Source organism: Oncorhynchus clarkii, chromosome 12 (genome assembly GCF_045791955.1).
Source record: "Oncorhynchus clarkii lewisi isolate Uvic-CL-2024 chromosome 12, UVic_Ocla_1.0, whole genome shotgun sequence".
NCBI classification, from domain to species: domain Eukaryota; kingdom Metazoa; phylum Chordata; class Actinopteri; order Salmoniformes; family Salmonidae; genus Oncorhynchus; species Oncorhynchus clarkii.
The window spans coordinates 31,264,580-31,291,061 of NC_092158.1; the positions used below are offsets into that span (position 1 = coordinate 31,264,580).

General features: G+C 40.8%; 2 protein-coding genes across 6 annotated transcripts in view; both read right to left on the reverse strand.

Annotated features, from left to right (window-relative positions):
- LOC139423046 (protein sprouty homolog 3-like) overlaps positions 1-2,177 on the reverse strand; it is a 16,074-nt gene extending 13,897 nt beyond the window's left edge. The window contains exon 1 of the mRNA XM_071174642.1: positions 1,563-2,177. The gene's annotated coding sequence lies outside the window, so the exon portion shown is untranslated. The remainder of the gene's footprint in view (positions 1-1,562) is intronic.
- A 12,307-nt stretch (positions 2,178-14,484) lies between these two features.
- LOC139423047 (protein POF1B-like) overlaps positions 14,485-26,482 on the reverse strand; it is a 41,977-nt gene continuing 29,979 nt past the window's right edge. For 3 of the 5 annotated variants that reach the window (XM_071174645.1, XM_071174643.1, XM_071174647.1), the window contains exons 10-13: positions 17,541-17,669; positions 17,054-17,124; positions 16,740-16,871; positions 14,485-15,398 (exon numbers count right to left, since the gene is read on the reverse strand). In XM_071174645.1, coding sequence (XP_071030746.1) covers positions 16,745-16,871; positions 17,054-17,124; positions 17,541-17,669 — 327 coding nt within the window. In that variant the 3' untranslated portion in view covers positions 14,485-15,398; positions 16,740-16,744. The remainder of the gene's footprint in view (positions 15,399-16,739; positions 16,872-17,053; positions 17,125-17,540; positions 17,670-26,482) is intronic. The other 2 variants (XM_071174644.1, XM_071174646.1) reach the window with 1 other exon arrangement.

The window sequence follows — 26,482 nt, forward strand, 5'->3', positions numbered from 1 at the left end:
GCACCAAACCATTTATACACACCACACCAAACCATTTACTCACACCACATCAAACCGTTTACTCACACCGCACCAAACCATTTACTCACACCGCACCAAACTATTTACTCACACCGCACCAAACCATTTATACACACCACACCAAACCGTTTACTCACACCACACCAAACCGTTTACTCACACCGCACCAAACCATTTACTCACACCGCACCAAACCATTTACTCACACCACACCAAACCGTTTACTCACACCACACCAAACCGTTTACTCACACCGCACCAAACTATTTACTCACACCGCACCAAACCATTTACTCACACCACACCAAACCGTTTACTCACACCACACCAAACCGTTTACTCACACCGCACCAAACCATTTATTCACACCACACCAAACCATTTACTCACACCACACCAAACTATCCCAGTTACAGTACACACACCATAGTGCACCGCACCAAATCATTTACTCACACCACACCAAACCATTTACTCACACCACACCATACCAAATCAGTTACTCTTACCACACAAAACTATCCCAGTTACAGTACACACATCACAACATACCACACAACATCACACCACTCTTCCAGTTATGCAAACCGGTTATACACCATACCAAACAATACCACACCTCTCCCCCAGTTAGACTCACCACACCAAACTATCCCAGTTACAGTACACACACCACACCAAACCAGTTACTCACCAAACCACAGCACACCACATCAAACCAGTTACACACCATAACACACCAAACCACATCAAACCAGTTACACACCATACCACACCACACTCTCCCAGGTAGACACACCACACCACATCAAACCAGTTACACACCATACCACACCACACCACATCAAACCAGTTACACACCATACCACATTACATCAAACCAGCTACACACCAAACCACACCACACCACATCAAACCAGTTACACACCATAACACACCAAACCACATCAAACCAGTTACACACCATACCACACCACACTCTCCCAGGTAGACACACCACACCACTATCCCAGGTAGACACACCACAGCACTCTTCCAGGTAGACACACCACACTCTCCCAGGTAGACACACCACACCACAGCACTCTCCCAGGTAGACACACCACCACACTCTCCCAGGTAGACACACCACCACACTCTCCCAGGTAGACACACCACCACACTCTCCCAGGTAGACACACCACCACACTCTCCCAGGTAGACACACCACCACACTCTCCCAGGTAGACACACCACACTCTCCCAGGTAGACACACCACACTCTCCCAGGTAGACACACCACACTCTCCCAGGTAGACACACCACCACACTCTCCCAGGTAGACACACCACACTCTCCCAGGTAGACACACCACTATCCCAGCGGCATAAGGCCAGAGAAGGACCTACAGAAAGCAGACCACTTCTACACACGGTTAAGTTGAATATAAAGAATACATGTGAGAGTAAAGCTCTTTGCATGTCCGCTTTGAGTGTTTTTCCTCATAAAATAGAGATGGGTTGGTACGGGGGGGGGGGGGGGGGGGGGCTGTTTGTACCTACCTCTGAATGGGGGGAGATCCATGCTGCAGTGGGAAGGGGCACCTTGGGGTTGGGTAGGGGGGGCAGTTCTCTCAGTTCTGTGGGGCCACAGCTCCTTCCTTCCCTTCCCTTCCTTCACCTTGAATCCCCTCCGTAGGCTTTTCAGGAGCGTCCCTTTGCATTCCCTGCAAAGAAGAAGTAGCAACAACCCAGCCCTGACGACAAGCAGCCAAGCAGCCTCTCCACGATGCCTTGTCAGGGGTAGAGAGGTCCCTGGTCCACAGTGTGCTGATCACTGGAGACCAGAAGGCAGAGTACCATTAGAAATATCCCAGAGAACACAAGAAGAAGTAACAGCCAGGTCTTCTGCTTCAGAATGAAAAAAATATATTGTTATATTAAAAAAATAAGGTTGTGAAAAAAAGTGAACAAATTAAAGTGAAAAAGTTCCAAAATTACAGGACACAGATATTGTAGTAGTATGGCTCTGTAGTCTCTCTCTCTGCTATCCCTGGAAGCGTAATGACTGAGTGCTGGATAGTCCCTCTCTCCCTTGCTCTCTTGTTCTCTCTCTCTCTCTGGCTCTCTCTCTCTAACGCTCTTGGGTCAGTCCTTCCTGTCTGTACGTCTATCCTCTCATTCTCTGCAAGCCGAGAGTGTGTGTGTGAGGGAGAGCGTGAGAGACACAGACACAGAAAGAGGGGGAGAGATGGGAGGGAGGATGGGAGGATGGGAAACAGAGAGAAAGAGAGCAGGAGGGGGCTGGACATGAATGGTAGAGGGAGGCAGGGGAGGGTTCTGTTCAGGATGGGGGATACATGTTTGCTGCAGATAGTTAATAGCTAAGTGGCATCATCAGGCTGAATCTCTCATTTGCTCTCCCTCAGGCACTGTTCCATATGAGTCTATGAGCAGAGCCTTGATAGAGGGAGAGAGAGAGAGAAGGAGAATGGGAGAGAGAGACAGATAGAAAAAGAGAGAAGGGAAGAAAAGGGGAGAGTGTGTGCAAGAAAGAGAAAAAAGGAGGGAGAGGAAAGAGAGAGGGAGTGAGGGAGAGAGGGAGGAAATGGGAGACAGGGAGGGAGAGCGAGGGGAGGTGAAAGAGCATGTGATGGGCAAGGGATGAGCAAGAGAGGGAAAAAGAGGAAAATAGAGGAGGGGAATGCAGGGGTTAAGTCATAAAAAGCCTCACGAGGCTGACAGTATCACAGTGTAGAGAGAGAGAAAGAGGGCGAGAAAGGGAGAGAGAGATGTTTAGAGTGTTGTGGGGGAGCCACAGGAACTATCAAAAGCCCTTACAACACACACAGGTCAAACACCCCTGTCACAAAGCTGCCACTCAACCTTTATACAAGACAAGTCACGGATTCTGTGCCACTCTCTGTGTCCTCTCACCTACAGACACAGCTCTGAGAGCCTCTTTCAAAACCTTTTCAGGTCACACTTTATTTGGATGGTCCAGATAGTCCATCTGTAGATGCTCTACAGATGGTCATTCTATCAACAAACTATATGTTGATAAGCAACTGCTTGCTAAGTTTATGGTTAGGGTTAGGTTTAGAATAAGGGTTAGGGAATGGGTTATGAATAGGGAAATGGTTAGAGTTAAGTTTAGGTTTAGAATAAGGGTTTAATAGATAGTTAGTTGAAATGTACTGATAGCTTGTAGATAGTCTATAGAGCATCTACAGATGGACTATCCAAATTAAGTGTTGCCCATTTTCAAGACAAAAACATTAGCTCTATTTTTCAGTGTTTACTTCCTTATTTCCGGTCTCATCCTGGAAAGCCTTGTCAGCAGCACTCTGGGTGATATTGAAAGCTGTCAACGTCAATATTGATGATGTATATTTTTGCAGTCAAATGTATATTTGGGACTCTTCAATTCCACCAGCCCCGGTCTTACTCAGCAGGTTCTCTGCAAGATCTCTGTGGCTGACTATTCTCTGCCCTATAGACATTATGCATATACTGTATACATCCCTACACAGTCATCTAAATGGTAAACGGACACTATCCAGGAACAAACAGCACTGCTTCCTGCCGGGGGAAACACCTGAGAGGAGGGAGAGGATTGAAGAGTAGTTTATTCGTTTATTGGTCTTTCAGCATTATTACAAGTTCTTTAAAACAGTTAAATGTTAAATAAATACAATAAATGTAAAGTGCAAAAAATCTCTAAGCAAAAATTGAAAATCCGTTTTTGTTTAGGAGGCTGCTCAAATAAGGTATTGGTTGATTTGGTTGAAGTGTCATGCGCCTACCGGTGTTCAGCCCACATGGGCTTACAAGACACTGCAAAATAAAATGTTACAAATTACACGCATACAATAACCATGGCAAGTACAACTACCATCTAGCCACACTTCATGAACAGTCAATTTCACATTTTTCTCCAGGCATTATGAACAAGCTAAGCAATTTCAAACAAGTCCCATCTGAAACAGAATTCAAGCCTCTGCTAGTCCCGTAGGCAGAATCCTTCAGGGTTATCACCAACATTTTACAAAAATAACATCTCAGATCGTCATACAGAGGGCAATAAAACACTAAATGGATTTAGTTTCAGATTTACCTCTGGGTAGCCTGAGTACCTCTGGCAAGGATGATCTACAGGCCTGTTTCTGTGTGCGTTCCAGCCTTTCAGCCTGGTTTTTGGTCACAGAACTGCGCCAGACCGGGGCTGCATATTGACGTACACAGTAGATGGAAACCAGTTCTGGGTCTAGGACAAATTTCTTCAGACGCCGCAGAACGAACAGATTCCTGTTGGCAGAGCTCAGCATGTGGTCCACTTGAGTGTCCAATTGTAAATGATTCTGGATGGTGACCCCCAGGATTCTTACTGTGTCACAGACTTCAAGGGTGTTCTGGTCAATGGAGAGTGTCAGTAGGTTGGGTGGATGCTTACTGTGGGTGACATGCAGAACTTTCTTTTTTTTTTTTCTTTGGGTTTAGTTTCATTCTGTGCTCCTCTACCCAGATGTCAAGACCATTTAGGGTCTGTTGGTGGGTACAGGGTAGTTGAGGTGTCTACGTCTGATCCAGATTCACGTCATCCACGTATTTCCAGTGTTTTTTTGTTTCCTGGAGGGCACTGTCAATCAGTGCCTAACTATAGGCCCAGAAAGTGGTAGTGAGGAGTCTAGGGTGATTTACTCTGTTCTGAGCCAGGGTAGGACTGAAGGGATGGAGGGAGTATAGAGGAGTGAATGTAGGGATGTGGGGATGTAGTTTTGGGCCAGGACAGGATCAATGTAAAACGGCCTGGTTAACGACCGGCACACAGCTGACAAAGTCATTCATTTCTGCCGGCATTCTGCACACTGTGTGTTTGTATCCCACTGTCACAGTTCCACAGGCATACACTGTGAACACTCTGTTGCAGAACCCCAGAGCTGGAGGTCAGTTCAGCCCGCCTGGCGCTCAGGATCAGGTTACACAACACAATGCAGTCCAGCACTGACACACACACACACACACACACACACACACACGCACAACACACTGTAGTCCAGCACCGACACACTCACACAAACACACCACACTGCAATCCAGCACTGACACACACACACAAATGCAGACACACACACAACAGTCCAGCTCTAACACACACAAAACACTCCAGCTGTGAGCGCTCCATAAACCCAGAGTGTAGCAGTAGGATTACAGTATTTTGCAACTCTCACCTCTACTGTATAGACCTACCTAAATGCCTGTACAACCACTCTGGCTGTGTTAAATTCAGTTATACTATAGAGCCCACTCTGGCTATGTTACATTCAGTTATACTATAGAACCCACTCTAGCTAGCTATGTTACATTCAGTTATACTATAGAACCCACTCTGGCTGTGTTACATTCAGTTATACTATAGAACCCACTCTAGCTATGCTACATTCAGTTATACTATAGAACCCACTCTGGCTGTGTTACATTCAGTTAAACTGTTGTGGAAATTCTACACAGGGACACTCCTGTCCCGTTAGTTCTCATATATACTGTTTACACAGAGAAGTTATATTTGCATGATTTAGCTTATTCATTATTCCTAATTAATTCATAATTAACGTTGGTTCCTGCTTGTGACAGACAAATACCTCACAAGGCTTCTTCTCTCCAAGCTGAGACCTTGAAACTGAGATATCCCTTTCCGTTCTCAAAACAATGTTCTGTGCGTACTTCCAAATTGCAGATACTGATAGTGAAGATTCCTCCCAGGCACGATCAGTCAGTTACTTGCATGAACACAGTCAAATTGGTTATTAGAAATGCACAAACATGACATTTTTCTTCACGATACTACAGAACCTACTCTGGCTATGTTACGTTCAGTTATACTATAGAACCCACTCTGGCTGTGTTTTATTCAGTTATACTATAGATCTCACTCTGGCTGTGTTTTATTCCAGACTTTAGCTCTCCTCTGTCCTCATTCCCTCCCCCTCATTACTCCTTCTTTGAGGGAAGTGAATGCAGGCATAGTGGAAAGGAGAAACTTTCTAGAATGAAATGCAGTCACAGTCAAACTCCCCTCATCCCCTCCTCATCCCCTCATTCTGTACAACACTGAGATTCATAAACACAGCCATCTGTATCTAATCTGATTTAATGCCGACCTTCCCTACTCCCACCTCTCCACGTGTCACTCCAATCCCTGGCTATAGTCTCTGTTCAGCCCTGTGCCGATGAAGCAATACACCCTACCCCTCCCTAGCCCCATCCCCTCTCCCCATCATCACCCCCTTTAGCTCCCCCCACCCCTCTCCATCTTCATCCCTACTCCCCCTCCCTAGTCCTAGTCTGAGGCAATCGCTCCCCCCTCCTCTCTTCTACCCCCTCCTCCCCCTCCTTTGCGCCTCCATAATTGTTCCTGATATTTCGCCAAAGTATCCGTGTTCCATTAACTGACCAGGGCTTGTTGATTGGCTCCGGCCGCCCCCTGAAATAGCAGGGCTGGCCACCAGCCAAACTCCCATTTCCTGTCGGTCTGAGAGGCTGCAGGCAGCCGCTGGGTCTCAGATGCATTTCCTGACTGACTAGGTATAAAACTTGTATTAATGGCCAGGAGTGCATCAGCAGCTAGGGCATGCGAGCCGAAAAGTGGACCGAGAAAGAGAGAAAGAAAAAAAGAAAGAGACGGAAGAGTGAGAAGAGAGATGGAAAAGATGAGAGGTTAAAAGTGACTGTTTTAAAGAGATGGAGAGAGGGAGTGAACCTGAGAGAGAGAGAGAAATAAAGACAGGGGGAGTTTAGAGAGATAAAGAGGAGACAGACAGTCCATAATTACATCAGATGCAGGAAAGATGAGCCTACCCAGCAAACCAAAATTGGTTCTGTGGAAGTTCCCACCACATTTGTTAGGTCACAGCAAATATCACAAAAACTGTCATGTCATGCTGATGATTCTGGAATGTTTGTATAAAACATTTGCCTGATGTTGCAAGCAAGTTTCTAGAACACATTCAATATGTTCTTTAAAGGTTCCCAGAGTGTTTGATTAAGTTGAACAGTCTGGTGGGAACATTGTGTGGAAATCACAAAATATATTTTTCCAAAACACAAAACTGTCCATTCTACAATGTGTCTTTTAGGTGCAAAAATCATTAACCAGAACACATTTTGTCTGTTCTTTAAAAAGGTTCCCAGTATGTTTCTTCAGGTTGTGGGAACATTGGGGGGAGATGATTTGAGATATAAAACAGTCCAGTTGTGCTGGCATTCGGATAATGTTTGTATCAGGGTGCACAAAACATTCCTTTGATGTTGCCAGACTGTTGACAGAACAGCCTTTCTGAGTCCTTTAACCTCTAGTGACTCCCCAAGACTGTTGACAGAACAGCCTTTCTGAGTCCTTCAAAGGTTCCCAGAACATTTCATTATATTTTGGGAACAGTGTGGATACATTGCAAGAGATAGGTTCCCAAAACACAAAATATGCTCAGTTGTGATGACATTCATACAATGTTTAAGGAAGGTTGCACAGGACATTCCTATAATGTTATAATAATTTTGACAGAACACCTAGTCAGTTCATTAAAGGTTCCCAGAACATTTAATTAAGCTATGGGTATTCTTTGGGATGTTTCAAGAATATTCTTGCGATATTGACATAATTTCCATATCAGTCTGTTTTAATGACGTTCATAGCATATTTGTTTTAGGTTTAACATAATATTAAATTGATGTTCACGCAATATACATTTTACCTTGTATTGGAGGTCCTCAGAACATTTCAAGAACATTTAGACAACTGTATATCTAAGTTTGACCTAATACCACCACAACATTCTCAGCATGCAAAACTGTAGCTCCTTAAAGCATAAGATAACTGATTGGAATACTACACCCCCATTATGTTTCTTCCCAGACTTAATGTAAATTCTCATTTAAAGGTGTCAGAGACACATGGCATTTTCATTTAATTCATAGGACATTTGAACAGCATTTAATCATTCAATCACAACCATATTTTTTACACTTCATACTATATGTTAACCATCTACACCTGTGGGGTTTGAACTTAGAATTTTTGGATCTCAAAGCAGGTCTTCAATCCTCTGCACTACCAGGGAAGCTCTCTCAGATCTTCTTTTTCAGTATATAGCCATGGCAGTATGGACAATCAAGAATTCCATGCTTTTTTTTTGTATTCTTAGACATACAATTGAAGTCAGAAGTTTACATACACTTAGGTTGTAGTCATTAAAACTTGTTTTTCAACCACTACACAAATTTCTTGTTAACAAACTATAGTGGAAAGTCGGTTAGGACATCTACTTTGTGCATGACACAAGTAATTGTTTACAGACAGACTATTTCACTTAAAATTCACTGTATCACAATTCCAGTGGGTCAGAAGTTTACATACACTAAGTTGACTGTGCCTCTAAACAGCTTGGGACATTCCAGAAAATTATGTCATGGCTTTAGAAGCTTCTGATAGGCTAATTGACATAATTTGAGTCAATTGGAGGTGTACCTGTGGATGTATTTCAAGGCCTACCTTCAAACTCAGTGCCTCTTTGCTTGACATCATGGGAAAATCTAAATAAATTAGCCAAGACTTCAGAAAAAAAACGGTAGACCTCCACAAGTCTGGTTCATCTTTGGCAGCAATTTCCAAAATGCCTGAAGTTACCACGTTCATCTGTACAAACAATAGCAACCAAGTATAAACACCATGGGACCACGCAGCCGTCATACCGCTCAGGAAGGAGTCACATTCTGTCTCCTAGAGATGAATATACCTTGGTGCGAAAAGTGCAAATCAATCCCAGAACAACAGCAAAGGACCTTGTGAAGATGCTGGAGGAAACAGGTACAAAGGTATCTATATCCGCAGTAAAATTAGTCCTATATTGACATAACCTGAAAGGACGCTCAGCAAGGAAGAAGCCACTGCTCCTAAACCACCAAGAAAAAGCCAGACTACGGGTTTGCAACTGCACATGGTGACAAAGATCATACTTTTTGGAGAAATGTCCTCTGGTCTGATTAAACAAAAATAGAGCTGTTTGGCCATAATGACCATCATTATGTTCGGAGGAAAAAGGGGTAGGCTTGCAAGCCGAAGAACACCATCCCAACCGTGAAGCACGGGGGTGCTGCAGGAGGGACTGGTGCACTTCACAAAATAGATGGCATCATGAGGATGGACATTTTGGTGGATACAGTGGGGAGAACAAGTATTTGATACACTGCAGATTTTGCAGGGTTTCCTACTTACAAAGCATGTAGAGGTCTTGTGCAGGTCTACAATTTTATCCCTGATGTCCTTACACAGCCCTCTGTTCTTGGCCATTGTGGAGAGGTTGGAGTCTGTTTGATTGAGTGTGTGGACAGGTGTATTTTAAACAGGTAACGAGTTCAAACAGGTGCAGTTAATACAGGTAATGAGTGGAGAACAGGAGAGCTTCTTAAAGAAAAACTAACATGTCTGTGAGAACCGGAATTCTTACTGGTTGGTAGGTGATCAAATACTTATGTCCTGCAATAAAATGCAAATGAATCACTTAAAAATTCTACAATGTGATTTTCTGGATTTTTGTTTTAGATTCCGTCTCTCACAGTTGAAGTGTACCTATGATAAAAATTACAGACATCTACATGCTTTGTAAGTAGGAAAACCTGCAAAATCGGCAGTGTATCAAATACTTGTTCTCCCCACTGTATATTGAAGCAACATCTCAAGACATCAGTCAGGAAGTTAAAGCTTGGTCGCAAATGGGTCTTCCAAGTAGGCAATGACCCCAAGCATACTTCCAAAGTTGTGGCAAAATGGCTTAAGTACAACAAAGTCAAGGTATTGGAGTGGCCATCACAAAGCCCTGACCTCAATCCTATTGAAAAATTGTGGTCAGAACTGAAAAAGTGTGTGCAAGCAAGGAGGCCTGCAACCTGACTCAGATACACCAGCTCTGTCAGAAGGAATGGGCCAAAATTCACCCAACTTATTGTGGGAAGCTTGTGGAAGGCTACCCGAAAAGTTTGACCCAAGTTAAACAATTTAAAGGCAACGCTACCAAATACTAATTGAGTGTATGTAAACTTCTGACCCACTGGGAATGTGATGAAATAAATAAAAGCTGAAATAAATCATTCTCTCTACTATTATTCTGACATTTCACATTCTTAAAATAAAGTGGTGATCCTAACTGATCTAAGACAGGAATTTTTACTAGGATTAAATGTCAGAAATTGTGAAAAACTGAGTTGAAATGTATTTGGCTAAGGTGTATGTAAACTTCTGACTTCAACTGTAACTAACCCGGGGAAATTCGGGGACAAGACAAAATGTTTCCTGGGAACGTTCTTGCAACATCACGGGAATGTTTTACACAAACATTGCATAATCATCAGCACATCTGGACAGTTTTTGTGTTAAAAGAACATTTTCTGCAACCTAACGAATGCACTGGGGATTTTCACAGAACCAATTTTGGTTTGGGGGAAAATATTATTGGTACATTAGATTTCCAGGTAATGTAATAACACAATAAGAACTTTTAGAGAATGTTCTGTGGTGGTTGTTACAGATGTTGTGCACAACATTTTAGTGAATGTTAGGAGAACATTCCAAGGATATTTCATATATTTAAAAAAATATATAAAAAAATGTATCATTATTTGAATGTTTTTGGGATGTTATCATCCTAATGCTAGATAAAACCCTAACTAGAACTTAATGGGAATCTTATCTAAGGTTCTGTGAATGTCCCCGGTTTGCTGGGTAGTCATCTCTTCCATAGGAGAACAGAGAGAGTGGAGGGGTGAGGGCTCTTCCAAACAGAGTGAAACAACGAGAGTGGAAGGGCGAGGTCTCTTCCGGAAAGAGGGAAACAGAGAGAGTGGAGGGACGAGGGCTCTTCGAGACGGAGGGAAACGAAGAGCGGAGGGGTGAGGGCTCTGGTTGACAGAGGGAAACAGAGAGAGTGGACAGGCGAGGGCTCTTCCTAACACAGGGAAACAGAATGGGAAACAGAGATGGGGAAATAGACATGAGAAAAGAGTGACAAACAAAGACATTCTCCCAGGTCAAAAGGTTAAATAGAAAGACCTTACGGTGATGGGCACAGAATGGTAGGGGCTAGGGGAGGCTGGGGTTAGGGAGTAGGGGTAATGATCACAGAAGGTGGTGAGGGTTGAAGGCCAATGAGGGTGTGTGATATGGTAGGGGCGGGGTACAGACTAGAGCGACAGAGTTGAGTTAGTGGAGCTTGAGGGGTGATGAGGGTGTGCGTGGTTTAGCATTTGAAGCATATACAGTGCATTCGGAAAGTATTCAGACCCCTTGACTTTTTCCACATTTTGCTACGTTACAAACCTTATTCTAAAATGGATTACATCGTTTTTAGATATTTTTGCTAAATTATGTATAAAAACAAATTGAAATGTCACATTTACATAAGTATTCCGACCCTTTACTCAGTACTCAGCACCTTTGGCAGTGATTACAGCCTCGAGTCTTCTTGGATATGACATTACAAGCTTGGCATACCTGTTTTTGGGGAGTTTCTCACATTCTTCTCTGTATATCCTCTCAAGCCATGTCAGGTTGGATGGGGAGTGTCGCTGCACAGCTATTTTCAGGTCTCTCCAGAGATGTTCGATTGGGCTCAGGTCTGGGCTCTGGTTGGGCCACTCAAGGACATTCAGAGACTTGTCCAGAAGCCACTCCTGCGTTGTCTTCGATGTGTGCTTAGTGTCTTTGTCCTGTTGGAAGGTGAACCTTCACCCCCAATGTGAGGTCCTGGGCGCTCTGGAGCAGGATTTCATCAAGGATCTCTCTCTACTTTGCTCTGTTCATCTTTGCCTTGATCCTGACTAGTCTCCCAAACCCTGCCTCTGAAAAACATCCCCACTGCATGATGCTGCCACCACCATGCTTCACCGCAGGGATGGTGCCATTTTTCCTCCAGATGTGAAGCTTGGGATTCAGGCCAAAGAGTTCAATCTTGGTTTCATCAGACCAGAGAATCTTGTTTCTCATGGTCTGAGAGTCCTTTAGGTGCCTTTTGGCAAACTCCAAGCAGGCTGTCACATGCCTTTTACTGAGGAATGGCTTCCGTCTGGCCACTCTACCATAAAGGCCTGATTGGTGGAGTGCTGCAGGGAGGGGCAGGCGCCAATGACCCACTGCAGGGGTCCTGGTTAGATGGGATACAGGGGTAACAGGGAAAGAGGGTTCAACAGAGGCCAGAGAGAGAGCTGCCACTCACACATTTCCTAGTCCGTTTCAAGTTTTAATGTCACATGCACATGTACAGTGAAATGCCTTTCTTGCTAACTCAAAACCCAACAATGCAATAATCAATAACAATGTAATACTAGAAATAAGAGGAAATATGAAGAATACAATAAAAATACAATAAGAATACAGTAAGGAAGCATACTATATACAGGGTCAGTTCCAATACCATATTCACAACGTGCAGGGATACTAGAGTGATGAAGGTAGATGTAGATATGTATATAGGGGTAAGGTGACTAGGCAACCGGATATAGGATCAACAGAGTAGCAGCAGCTTGTGTGTGTGTGTGTGTGTGTGTGTGTGTGTGTAGAGTCAGTATAAATGTATGTGCATATTATGTGTGAGTGAGCAGATGGAGTGAGTCTGTGTGTGTAGGGCCCTGTGAGTGTGTAGCGCCCTGTGAGTAAGCATAGTCAGATTGGAAAGAGATACAGAGTATGGTTTGTGTTAGGATAGAAGGAGAGAGAGAGTAAGGTTTGGGTTATGGATGGGAAAGAGACAGTGAAAAACAATGAAAACTAAAACTTCTATAAACACAACAGAATTGAGAAGTTAAGGAACACCGGAAGACAAAGACAGACATGGTAAAAACCACTGAGTTTGGACACACAAACAGTTCTGTGGTAGTACTGTACAAACACACACTTACACAATCACTCACTTACACACACTCTACATGTGCGTGCATGCTCTCTCTTTCGCTCTATCAAACACAGAGAGAGCGAGAGAGAGAGAGAAAGAGAGAGTGTGTAAACCCAATATCCTCTGTGGCCCCCAGGGGCTTTGAGTTCACAGGCAGTGCAGGAAGAGAGAGACTGCATTATCCACATCAAAGCCCTGAATTATCAGCCATAATCAATGCTTCCCCATTATCCCCAGCCCCCACATCTCCATCTCTCTCCTCACCCATACGACGCTCAACCTCACACACACTGGCCCATGCATCTCTAACTCTCAGAGCTACATCAGGCCATGCAGTGGGAAGGGAGGGAGAGAGGATAGAGATGTGGAGAACGAGAGAGAGAGGGATTGGAAGAGGGGAAACTAAGAATGATACCGCTTCAAATCAAAATCAAATCACTATCGTGATCATATAGACACAGTAGTGTGCATGCGTGTAACTGTGCGTGGGGGCTTGCTTGTGTGTGTCATCAACTTATTAGGAAGTGATATACGTACAGGTACCAAGAGGCTAGTCTGACAACGCTGTTCTGCTGTTAGCTACATACTTTAGTCTGAGACTGCCATCATTGAAGTTGTTTGTGGTGATGAGGGGTATGAGGGGTGTCGTACAAAACAAAGTCGTAAAGAGATTGGATTGTCTCTAAACAATAAGAGTATCAAAACCAATTCAGATTTTTTTTTACCCACATGTGTTCTGGCTCAACGCATCGGTTTCTGGACCAATCAGATGGCCCGAATGTGTTTGCATTCGGTGAAGGGTCTCAGATCCAGACTTGGGCGTGGTGTACCGTTTGGCCCTAGCAAGGAGTCTGGTTGGCCAGGCAATCAGGAGGCCAGGTAGGTAGGCCAATCAGATAGCAGAGGCCCAGATAATCCCTAACTTTATGAATGAGACAGTATTTTCCTTTAGGAGCCGTAGCTTCCCTCCCGACCTCATTCTCCTGAAGAGAGCAGTTGAAGACCTACCAGAGACCAGCACCACGCCTCATCACTAATTCATGAAGCATGCATAAAACAGGCTACGGAAATGGTTCAGTCAAGAAATGTGTCACAAAAGTTTCTCACGCACTAACAACACAACTAATAATTTTACTTATTTGACTGTAATACTACTAATAGCACTGCAATATTTAACCACTAAAACACTAGGTACTAGTGTCCTACTACCATTACCAAGCATATATAGATCACAGGGCATGTGTGCATCGTCAGACAGAAAGTCCAGTGAATGGGACAGTGAAATGGTTGACAGTCTGCCTGAGCCAAACCCTACAGAGATATCATGACCTCATTCACTGAGAGCAGAGCAGAGGGGGGCTGCTCCATACCACTCCGTCACTCTGAGGCACAACTGTAGGCCACTGGCCCCCTCTGCTGCCACAAGAAGGTAACTGCATCACAGTTGCACCCTACTGGATAATATAGTAGTTGCCCCAAGGTCATATTATTGGCGTTTCATAGGTAAAAAGAAAAGAAAACACATAAAAAATTAAAGACAAGTGACGTTAAATTGTACATTTTAATCACAGTTGCAAAAAGCAGAGGTTAAAGGCCTAAATAGAAAAGAACAGGCTGACTTTAAATGTGAGAGCACATTAAAGAGAACTTCAGCAGATAACAATTGAAGGAAAAACATAGTACTCCATACAGTGTTTATTGTGCTTCTAAAATGACCAGGTCATCCACTATGGTATATTACCCATAGAACCATGCACCAGTCCATGTCCAACCCTGTCATTCATATTCTCATACACCCACTCCAACCCCCAACCCCAAGCACAGCATTCCATTCAGATAACCCCTCAATCAAAACAAACCCATGCACCTCTTAAGGTTTAAACATGAAACAAAATGAATCTAATACATATCACAGTTATGTACCATTACCTTGCCACAAAAGAATAGCAAAAGACCAGAACAGAGGTTGCCATTTTTATTAAATGTCTGCCAAAGCGAGTTTCACCATAGTCTTTTTAATTAGCGCATAATTAAAGCATATTTAGCTAACTTATTTACATGCAAAGTAACCATAACGCCTTTAGAGGAGTTGTCCCCAAGATTAGCAGGGTAGTGCTGGCTCCATGGAGGACAGAGGACTAGATCGCTGCACACTAATAATTACCAACCCCCTCTTCCCTGTCCCCTCCCCAGCCCTCGTGGCTGTAGCAAAAGCTTCTACTATAACATATTTGGTCGTTGAGTATTTGGTGTCCCTATCCCAACCAAAGTGAAGCCTCTCATCTAAGCAACCCCATTTGTTCCAAACCACTCATCCCAAATATAGGGGTGTTGACCCTACCACCACCACCACCCTGGCAGCCCTGAGGATGAGGGAGACGGCAGCTGCAGGGGGAGAAGGGGAGGGACGGACGGAGTGTGGGAGGGAGGGGGAACATCAGGGTCTTCTTGTCGTTCATTCCTGTGCGGAGCAGAGAGAAGCAGTCTCTTTAAGGGGTTGTAATGATTTTCTGTTTCAAAACAAACAACATGGATACAGTCGTTATGGTGTGTAGGTCTAATCCATCAGATGTACTTAATCACATGTCTTTTTCTCTTTTTCTCACTCAGTGTAAATCTGCCACACAACTCTTTCATTATGCCTTGGAAAGACAAAAAGCTTGATCTTATCCAACCCTCTGATTGATGTTGTTGTTTTGACTCAGATGTCATGACAGCTCTAAGACTAACAGTGGATCTCCAATCCCTGGAAAAGTCGGTAATGTCACCCAACAGTGCATTCGGAAAGTATTCAGATCCCTTTACTTTTGCCACATTTTATTACGTTACAGCCTTATTCTAAAAAGGATTAGATATTTTAAAAAGTTATCTTCAATCTACAAACAATACCCCTTAATGACAAAGCAAAAACAAGTTTTGATTTTTTGGTGTGCAAATGTATTAAAAAGAAGCAAATATGACATTTACATAAGTATTCAGACCCTTTGCTATGAGACTCGAGGCTGTAATCGCTTCCAAAGGTGCTTCAACAAAGTACTGAGTAAAGGGTCTGAATACTTATGTAAATGTCATATTTCCTTCTTTTTTTTAAATACATTTGCACACCAAAAATCTAAAACTGTTTTTGCTTTGTCATTAGGGGGTATTGTTTGTAGATTGATGAGGGGAAAAGCAATTTGATCAATTTTAGAATAAGGCTGTAACGCAACAACATTTGGAAATATTCAAGGTGTCTGAATACTTTCTGAAAGCACTGTATATCCACTCCAACTCAATCACTACCTCTTGCATGCTTCTCACAAACAAGGACACCTGTCCAATTAAACATACCACCCTGATGGGGAATTTAGTAGAGTTGGGAGAACATCCATTTATTTTACTACTAACAGACAGAGGCAGAAATGAACATGGTCTCTCCATGCCATCAGTGCCTAGCTCTCCAGGACCCCAGAGGGAACAGCATCCATCCATCAGCCTCCAATCATCCCTCCTCACACAGCGACCCCTGGCCCAGCTTCTGACAGGGTCAGATAGTAAAAGCCCAGTAAGGAACCCAAGCTCTCTCCCTCCTGGTCCCCATGACAGTACCCACAGGGTTAACACTATTTGGCCATGTCAGAATAGACATCACTAATCATATTTCACTTTTAACCACTTACCTTAATTATTTCCCTAATCTTACCCCTCACTTCAAACTCTAAACTGAGAACAATAACTGATGTTCTTACTTGTCAGTTCTTACAGTATAGCTATACTATAGTTTGTCCATTCTAGCATGGCCAGTCTAGCTTATACTTCTTACCTGCTCTACTCTACCTGTTTGATAATCTCCCCTGTCCGGCTCTCGATGACGATGGTCTTGGCATCCTTGACGGGCAACGTAGATTGGAAGTCATCACTCAGCAGGCCCAGGAGGGGGTACTGGTTACTGTACCTACAAATCAGTTATACACAGTAAGGACCGCATACTGGTTGGTTATGTACTTACTGTATACCAGTACAACATCCTGTTTTGGGAAACACCACTAGGCATCCTATATTACATTAACCCATTTTAGGGGAGCTTCTTCCAAATATTCCCCATAAAATAGGCTCATGGTGTTGTGGGGGGCTGACCTTTTGGTGATAGTGGTTGTGGTGACATTCTTGGCACTGTCGCTCTTCTTCTGCTGCAGCCGCCAGATCTCCTGATGGTTAAAGGTCAGAAATGGGAGGTCAGATATGAATAAGAAGGGAGGAGGAAGTAGGCCTGTGCTGTAAAACAGGTGTTAATGATGTAGCTAAAGGTGTACAAGCGTGTCAGATAAACACATTCCTAAGGTGAAATTAAAAGAACCTTCAGAGCCACGTTAACACAAGGACTGTGAGAGAATGTAGTCAGACTGGCCGGACCAAAACCCATAACTTGATTATGGGAACAAATGAGATGAAAGACCCTAAAAGCAAGGTTTTTTTCCTAATCCAAACCTGTTGGGTTAGTTTGGTTCTCTTAAGGGGGTTTAAGTCAGGCAATACATACAAATCTTGTTTGACTTTTTTCTTAGATCTGATCCAACATCTGTGCCTAGAGGCTGAACATTGACCAGTAACTATGACCCCTGACCTCTTCCTGACGTTTGATGACGATCTCCCGCTGCTCCAGTGTTGTCAGCAGCTGTGTGATGCGGAGCTGCAGGCTCTTGTCACCTGATCTCTCCGTGGTGTACTCCGTGGTGATCCGTGTCAGCTGGGTCTGGACAGACACACAGATAGTCAGAGACACACATACCGGTAGTATAAAACTATATACCCATAGTCAGTGTAACACTATATACCCATAGTCAGTGTAACACTACATACCCATAGTCAGTGTAACACTATATACCCATAGTCAGTGTAACACTATATACCCATAGTCAGTGTAACACTACATACCCATAGTCAGTGTAACACTACATACCCATAGTCAGTAAGACACTATATACCCATAGTCAGTGTAACACTACATACCCATAGTCAGTAAGACACTATATACCCATAGTCAGTGTAACACTACATACCCATAGTCAGTAAGACACTATATACCCATAGTCAGTGTAACACTATACACCCATAGTCAGTATAACACTATATACCCATAGTCAGTAAGACACCATATACCCATAGTCAGTGTAACACTACATACCCATAGTCAGTGTAACACTACATACCCATAGTCAGTAAGACACTATATACCCATAGTCAGTGTAACACTATATACCCATAGTCAGTAAGACACTATATACCCATAGTCAGTGTAACACTATATACCCATAGTCAGTATAACACTACATACCCATAGTCAGTAAGACACTATATACCCATAGTCAGTGTAACACTATATACCCATAGTCAGTATAACACTATATACCCATAGTCAGTATAACACTATATACCCATAGTCAGTATAACACTATATACCCATAGTCAGTATAACACTATATACCCATAGTCAGTGTAACACTATATACCCATAGTCAGTAAGACACTATATACCCATAGTCAGTATAACACTATATACCCATAGTCAGTATAACACTATATACCCATAGTCAGTATAACACTATATACCCATAGTCAGTATAAAACTACATACCCATAGTCAGAATAACACTATATACCCATAGTCAGTAAGACACCATATACCCATAGTCAGTATAACACTATATACCCATAGTCAGTAAGACACCATATACCCATAGTCAGTATAACACTATATACCCATAGTCAGTAAGACACCATATACCCATAGTCAGTATAACACTATATACCCATAGTCAGTATAAAACTACATACCCATAGTCAGTATAACACTATATACCCATAGTCAGTATAACACTATATACCCATAGTCAGTAAGACACCATATACCCATAGTCAGTGTAACACTATATACCCATAGTCAGTAAGACACCATATACCCATAGTCAGTATAACACTATATACCCATAGTCAGTATAAAACTACATACCCATAGTCAGTATAACATTATATATCCATAGTCAGTAAGACACCATATACCCATAGTCAGTATAACACTATATACCCATAGTCAGTAAGACACCATATACCCATAGTCAGTAAGACACCATATACCCATAGTCAGTATAACACTACATACCCATAGTCAGTATAACACTATATACCCATAGTCAGTATAACACTATATACCCATAGTCAGTATAACACTATATACCCATAGTCAGTAAGACACCATATACCCATAGTCAGTAAGACACCATATACCCATAGTCAGTATAACACTATATACCCATAGTCAGTATAAAACTGCATACCCATAGTCAGTATAACATTATATATCCATAGTCAGTAAGACACCATATACCCATAGTCAGTATAACACTATATACCCATAGTCAGTAAGACACCATATACCCATAGTCAGTATAACACTATATACCCATTGTCAGTATAAAACTACATACCCATAGTCAGTATAACACTATATACCCATAGTCAGTAAGACACCATATACCCATAGTCAGTATAACACTATATACCCATAGTCAGTGTAAAACTACATACCCATAGTCAGTATAAAACTACATACCCATAGTCAGTATAACACTACATACCCATAGTCACTAAGACACTATATACCCATAGTCAGTATAACACTATATACCCATAGTCAGTAAGACACTAAATACCCATAGTCAGTATAACACTATATACCCATAGTCAGTAAGACACTATATACCCATAGTCAGTATAACACTATATACCCATAGTCAGTATAACACTATATACCCATAGTCAGTGTAACACTATATACCCATAGTCAGTAAGACACTATATACCCATAGTCAGTGTAACACTATATACCCATAGTCAGTAAGACACTATATACCCATAGTCAGTGTAACCCTATATACCCATAGTCAGTAAGACACCATATACCCATAGTCAGTGTAACACTATATACCCATAGTCAGTAAGACACTATATACCCATAGTCAGTAAGACACTATATACCCATAGTCAGTGTAACACTATATACCCATAGTCAGTAAGACACCATATACCCATAGTCAGTGTAACACTATATACCCATAGTCAGTAAGACACTATATACCCATAGTCAGTAAGACACTATATACCCATAGTCAGTGTAACACTATATACCCATAGTCAGTAAGACACCATATACCCATAGTCAGTGTAACACTATATACCCATAGTCAGTAAGACACTATATACCCATAGTCAGTAAGACAGTATATACCCATAGTCAGTATAACACTATATACCCATAGTCAGTAAGACACCATATACCCATAGTCAGTGTAACACTACATACCCATAGTCAGTGTAACACTACATACCCATAGTCAGTAAGACACTATATACCCATAGTCAGTGTAACACTATATACCCATAGTCAGTAAGACACTATATACCCATAGTCAGTATAACACTATATACCCATAGTCAGTATAAAACTACATACCCATAGTCAGTATAACATTATATATCCATAGTCAGTAAGACACCATATACCCATAGTCAGTATAACACTATATACCCATAGTCAGTAAGACACCATATACCCATAGTCAGTATAACACTATATACCCATTGTCAGTATAAAACTACATACCCATAGTCAGTATAACACTATATACCCATAGTCAGTAAGACACCATATACCCATAGTCAGTATAACACTATATACCCATAGTCAGTGTAAAACTACATACCCATAGTCAGTATAAAACTACATACCCATAGTCAGTATAACACTACATACCCATAGTCACTAAGACACTATATACCCATAGTCAGTATAACACTATATACCCATAGTCAGTAAGACACTATATACCCATAGTCAGTATAACACTATATACCCATAGTCAGTAAGACACTATATACCCATAGTCAGTATAACACTATATACCCATAGTCAGTATAACACTATATACCCATAGTCAGTGTAACACTATATACCCATAGTCAGTAAGACACTATATACCCATAGTCAGTGTAACACTATATACCCATAGTCAGTAAGACACTATATACCCATAGTCAGTGTAACCCTATATACCCATAGTCAGTAAGACACCATATACCCATAGTCAGTGTAACACTATATACCCAGTCAGTAAGACACTATATACCCATAGTCAGTATAACAATATATACCCATAGTCAGTATAACACTATATACCCATAGTAAGTATAACACTATATACCCATAGTCAGTATAACACTATATACCCATAGTCAGTATAACACTATATACCCATAGTCAGTAAGACACTATATACCCATAGTCAGTATAACACTATATACCCATAGTCAGTGTAACACTATATACCCATAGTCAGTAAGACACTATATACCCATAGTCAGTAAGACACCATATACCCATAGTCAGTGTAACACTATATACCCATAGTCAGTAAGACACTATATACCCATAGTCAGTAAGACAGTATATACCCATAGTCAGTATAACACTATATACCCATAGTCAGTAAGACACCATATACCCATAGTCAGTGTAACACTACATACCCATAGTCAGTAAGACACTATATACCCATAGTCAGTGTAACACTATATACCCATAGTCAGTAAGACACTATATACCCATAGTCAGTGTAACACTATATACCCATAGTCAGTAAGACACTATATACCCATAGTCAGTGTAACACTATATACCCATAGTCAGTATAACACTACATACCCATAGTCAGTAAGACACTATATACCCATAGTCAGTGTAACAATATATACCCATAGTCAGTATAACACTACATACCCATAGTCAGTAAGACACCATATACCCATAGTCAGTGTAACACTATATACCCATAGTCAATAAGACACCATATACCCATAGTCAGTGTAACACTATATACCCATAGTCAGTAAGACACCATATACCCATAGTCAGTATAACACTATATACCCATAGTCAGTAAGACACCATATACCCATAGTCAGTATAACACTATATACCCATAGTCAGTATAAAACTACATACCCATAGTCAGTATAACACTATATACCCATAGTCAGTAAGACACCATAGACCCATAGTCAGTATAACACTATATACCCATAGTCAGTAAGACACCATATACCCATAGTCAGTATAACACTATATACCCATAGTCAGTATAAAACTACATACCCAAAGTCAGTATAACACTATATACCCATAGTCAGTAAGACACCATATACCCATAGTCAGTATAACACTATATACCCATAGTCAGTAAGACACCATATACCCATAGTCAGTATAACACTATATACCCATAGTCAGTATAAAACTACATACCCATAGTCAGTATAACACTACATACCCATAGTCACTAAGACACTATATACCCATAGTCAGTATAAAACTATATACCCATAGTCAGTAAGACACTATATACCCATAGTCAGTATAACACTATATACCCATAGTCAGAAAGACACTATGTACCCATAGTCAGTATAACACTATATACCCATAGTCAGTATAAAACTACATACCCATAGTCAGTATAACACTATATACCCATAGTCAGTGTAACACTATATACCCATAGTCAGTATAACACTATATACCCATAGTCAGTATAACACTAAATACCCATAGTCAGTATAACACTATATACCCATAGTCAGTGTAACACTATATACCCATAGTCAGCGTAACACTATATACCCATAGTCAGTAAGACACTATATACCCATAGTCAGTGTAACACTATATACCCATAGTCAGTATAACACTATATACCCATAGTCAGTATAACACTATATACCCATAGTCAGTATAACACTATATACCCATAGTCAGTATAAAACTACATACCCATAGTCAGTATAACACTATATAACCATAGTCAGTATAAAACTACATACCCATAGTCAGTATAACACTATATACCCATAGTCAGTAAGACACCATATACCCATAGTCAGTATAACACTATATACCCATAGTAAGTAAGACATCATATACCCATAGTCAGTATAACACTATATACCCATAGTCAGTATAAAACTACATACCCATAGTCAGTATAACACTATATACCCATAGTCAGTATAAAACTACATACCCATAGTCAGTATAACACTATATACCCATAGTCAGTAAGACACCATATACCCATAGTCAGTATAACACTATATACCCATAGTCAGTAAGACACCATATACCCATAGTCAGTATAACACTATATACCCATAGTCAGTAAGACACCATATACCCATAGTCAGTATAACACTATATACCCATAGTCAGTATAAAACTACATACCCATAGTCAGTATAACACTATATACCCATAGTCAGTATAACACTATATACCCATAGTCAGTATAAAACTACATACCCATAGTCAGTATAACACTATATACCCATAGTCAGTAAGACACCATATACCCATAGTCAGTATAACACTATATACCCATAGTCAGTAAGACACCATATACCCATAGTCAGTATAACACTATATACCCATAGTCAGTATAAAACTACATACCCATAGTCAGTATAACACTATATACCCATAGTCAGTAAGACACCATATACCCATAGTCAGTATAACACTATATACCCATAGTCAGTAAGACACCATATACCCATAGTCAGTATAACACTATATACCCATAGTCAGTATAAAACTACATACCCATAGTCAGTATAACACTACATACCCATAGTCACTAAGACACTATATACCCATAGTCAGTATAACACTATATACCCATAGTCAGTAAGACACTATATACCCATAGTCAGTATAACACTATATACCCATAGTCAGTAAGACACTATATACCCATAGTCAGTATAACACTATATACCCATAGTCAGTATAACACTATATACCCATAGTCAGTGTAACACTATATACCCATAGTCAGTAAGACACTATATACCCATAGTCAGTGTAACACTATATACCCATAGTCAGTAAGACACTATATACCCATAGTCAGTGTAACACTATATACCCATAGTCAGTAAGACACCATATACCCATAGTCAGTGTAACACTATATACCCAGTCAGTAAGACACTATATACCCATAGTCAGTATAACACTATATACCCATAGTCAGTGTAACACTATATACCCATAGTCAGTAAGACACCATATACCCATAGTCAGTGTAACACTATATACCCATAGTCAGTAAGACACTATATACCCATAGTCAGTAAGACAGTATATACCCATAGTCAGTAAGACACTATATACCCATAGTCAGTATAACACTATATACCCATAGTCAGTGTAACACTATATACCCATAGTCAGTAAGACACTATATACCCATAGTCAGTGTAACACTATATACCCATAGTCAGTATAACACTATATACCCATAGTCAGTATAACACTATATACCCATAGTCAGTATAACACTATATACCCATAGTCAGTATAAAACTACATACCCATAGTCAGTATAACACTATATACCCATAGTCAGTAAGACACCATATACCCATAGTCAGTATAACACTATATACCCATAGTCAGTAAGACACCATATACCCATAGTCAGTATAACACTATATACCCATAGTAAGTAAGACACCATATACCCATAGTCAGTATAACACTATATACCCATAGTCAGTATAAAACTACATACCCATAGTCAGTATAACACTATATACCCATAGTCAGTAAGACACCATATACCCATAGTCAGTATAAAACTATATACCCATAGTCAGTAAGACACCATATACCCATAGTCAGTATAACACTATATACCCATAGTCAGTATAAAACTACATACCCATAGTCAGTATAACACTATATACCCATAGTCAGTAAGACACCATATACCCATAGTCAGTATAACACTATATACCCATAGTCAGTAAGACACCATATACCCATAGTCAGTAAGACACCATATACCCATAGTCAGTATAACACTATATACCCATAGTCAGTATAAAACTACATACCCATAGTCAGTATAACACTACATACCCATAGTCACTAAGACACTATATACCCATAGTCAGTATAACACTATATACCCATAGTCAGTAAGACACTATATACCCATAGTCAGTATAACACTATATACCCATAGTCAGTATAACACTATATACCCATAGTCAGTGTAACACTATATACCCATAGTCAGTAAGACACTATATACCCATAGTCAGTGTAACACTATATACCCATAGTCAGTAAGACACTATATACCCATAGTCAGTGTAACACTATATACCCATAGTCAGTAAGACACCATATACCCATAGTCAGTGTAACACTATATACCCAGTCAGTAAGACACTATATACCCATAGTCAGTATAACACTATATACCCATAGTCAGTGTAACACTATATACCCATAGTCAGTAAGACACCATATACCCATAGTCAGTGTAACACTATATACCCATAGTCAGTAAGACACTATATACCCATAGTCAGTAAGACAGTATATACCCATAGTCAGTAAGACACTATATACCCATAGTCAGTATAACACTATATACCCATAGTCAGTGTAACACTATATACCCATAGTCAGTAAGACACCATATACCCATAGTCAGTGTAACACTATATACCCATAGTCAGTAAGACACTATATACTCATAGTCAGTAAGACAGTATATACCCATAGTCAGTATAACACTATATACCCATAGTCAGTATAACACTATATACCCATAGTCAGTATAACACTATATACCCATAGTCAGTATAACACTATATACCCATAGTCAGTATAACACTATATACCCATAGTCAGTATAACACTATATACCCATAGTCAGTGTAACACTATATACCCATAGTCAGTGTAACACTACATACCCATAGTCAGTGTAACACTACATACCCATAGTCAGTAAGACACTATATACCCATAGTCAGTATAAAACTACATACCCATAGTCAGTATAACACTACATACCCATAGTCACTAAGACACTATATACCCATAGTCAGTATAACACTATATACCCATAGTCAGTAAGACACTATATACCCATAGTCAGTATAACACTATATACCCATAGTCAGTAAGACACTATATACCCATAGTCAGTATAACACTATATACCCATAGTCAGTATAACACTATATACCCATAGTCAGTGTAACACTATATACCCATAGTCAGTAAGACACTATATACCCATAGTCAGTGTAACACTATATACCCATAGTCAGTAAGACACTATATACCCATAGTCAGTGTAACACTATATACCCATAGTCAGTAAGACACCATATACCCATAGTCAGTGTAACACTATATACCCAGTCAGTAAGACACTATATACCCATAGTCAGTATAACACTATATACCCATAGTCAGTGTAACACTATATACCCATAGTCAGTAAGACACCATATACCCATAGTCAGTGTAACACTATATACCCATAGTCAGTAAGACACTATATACCCATAGTCAGTAAGACAGTATATACCCATAGTCAGTAAGACACTATATACCCATAGTCAGTATAACACTATATACCCATAGTCAGTGTA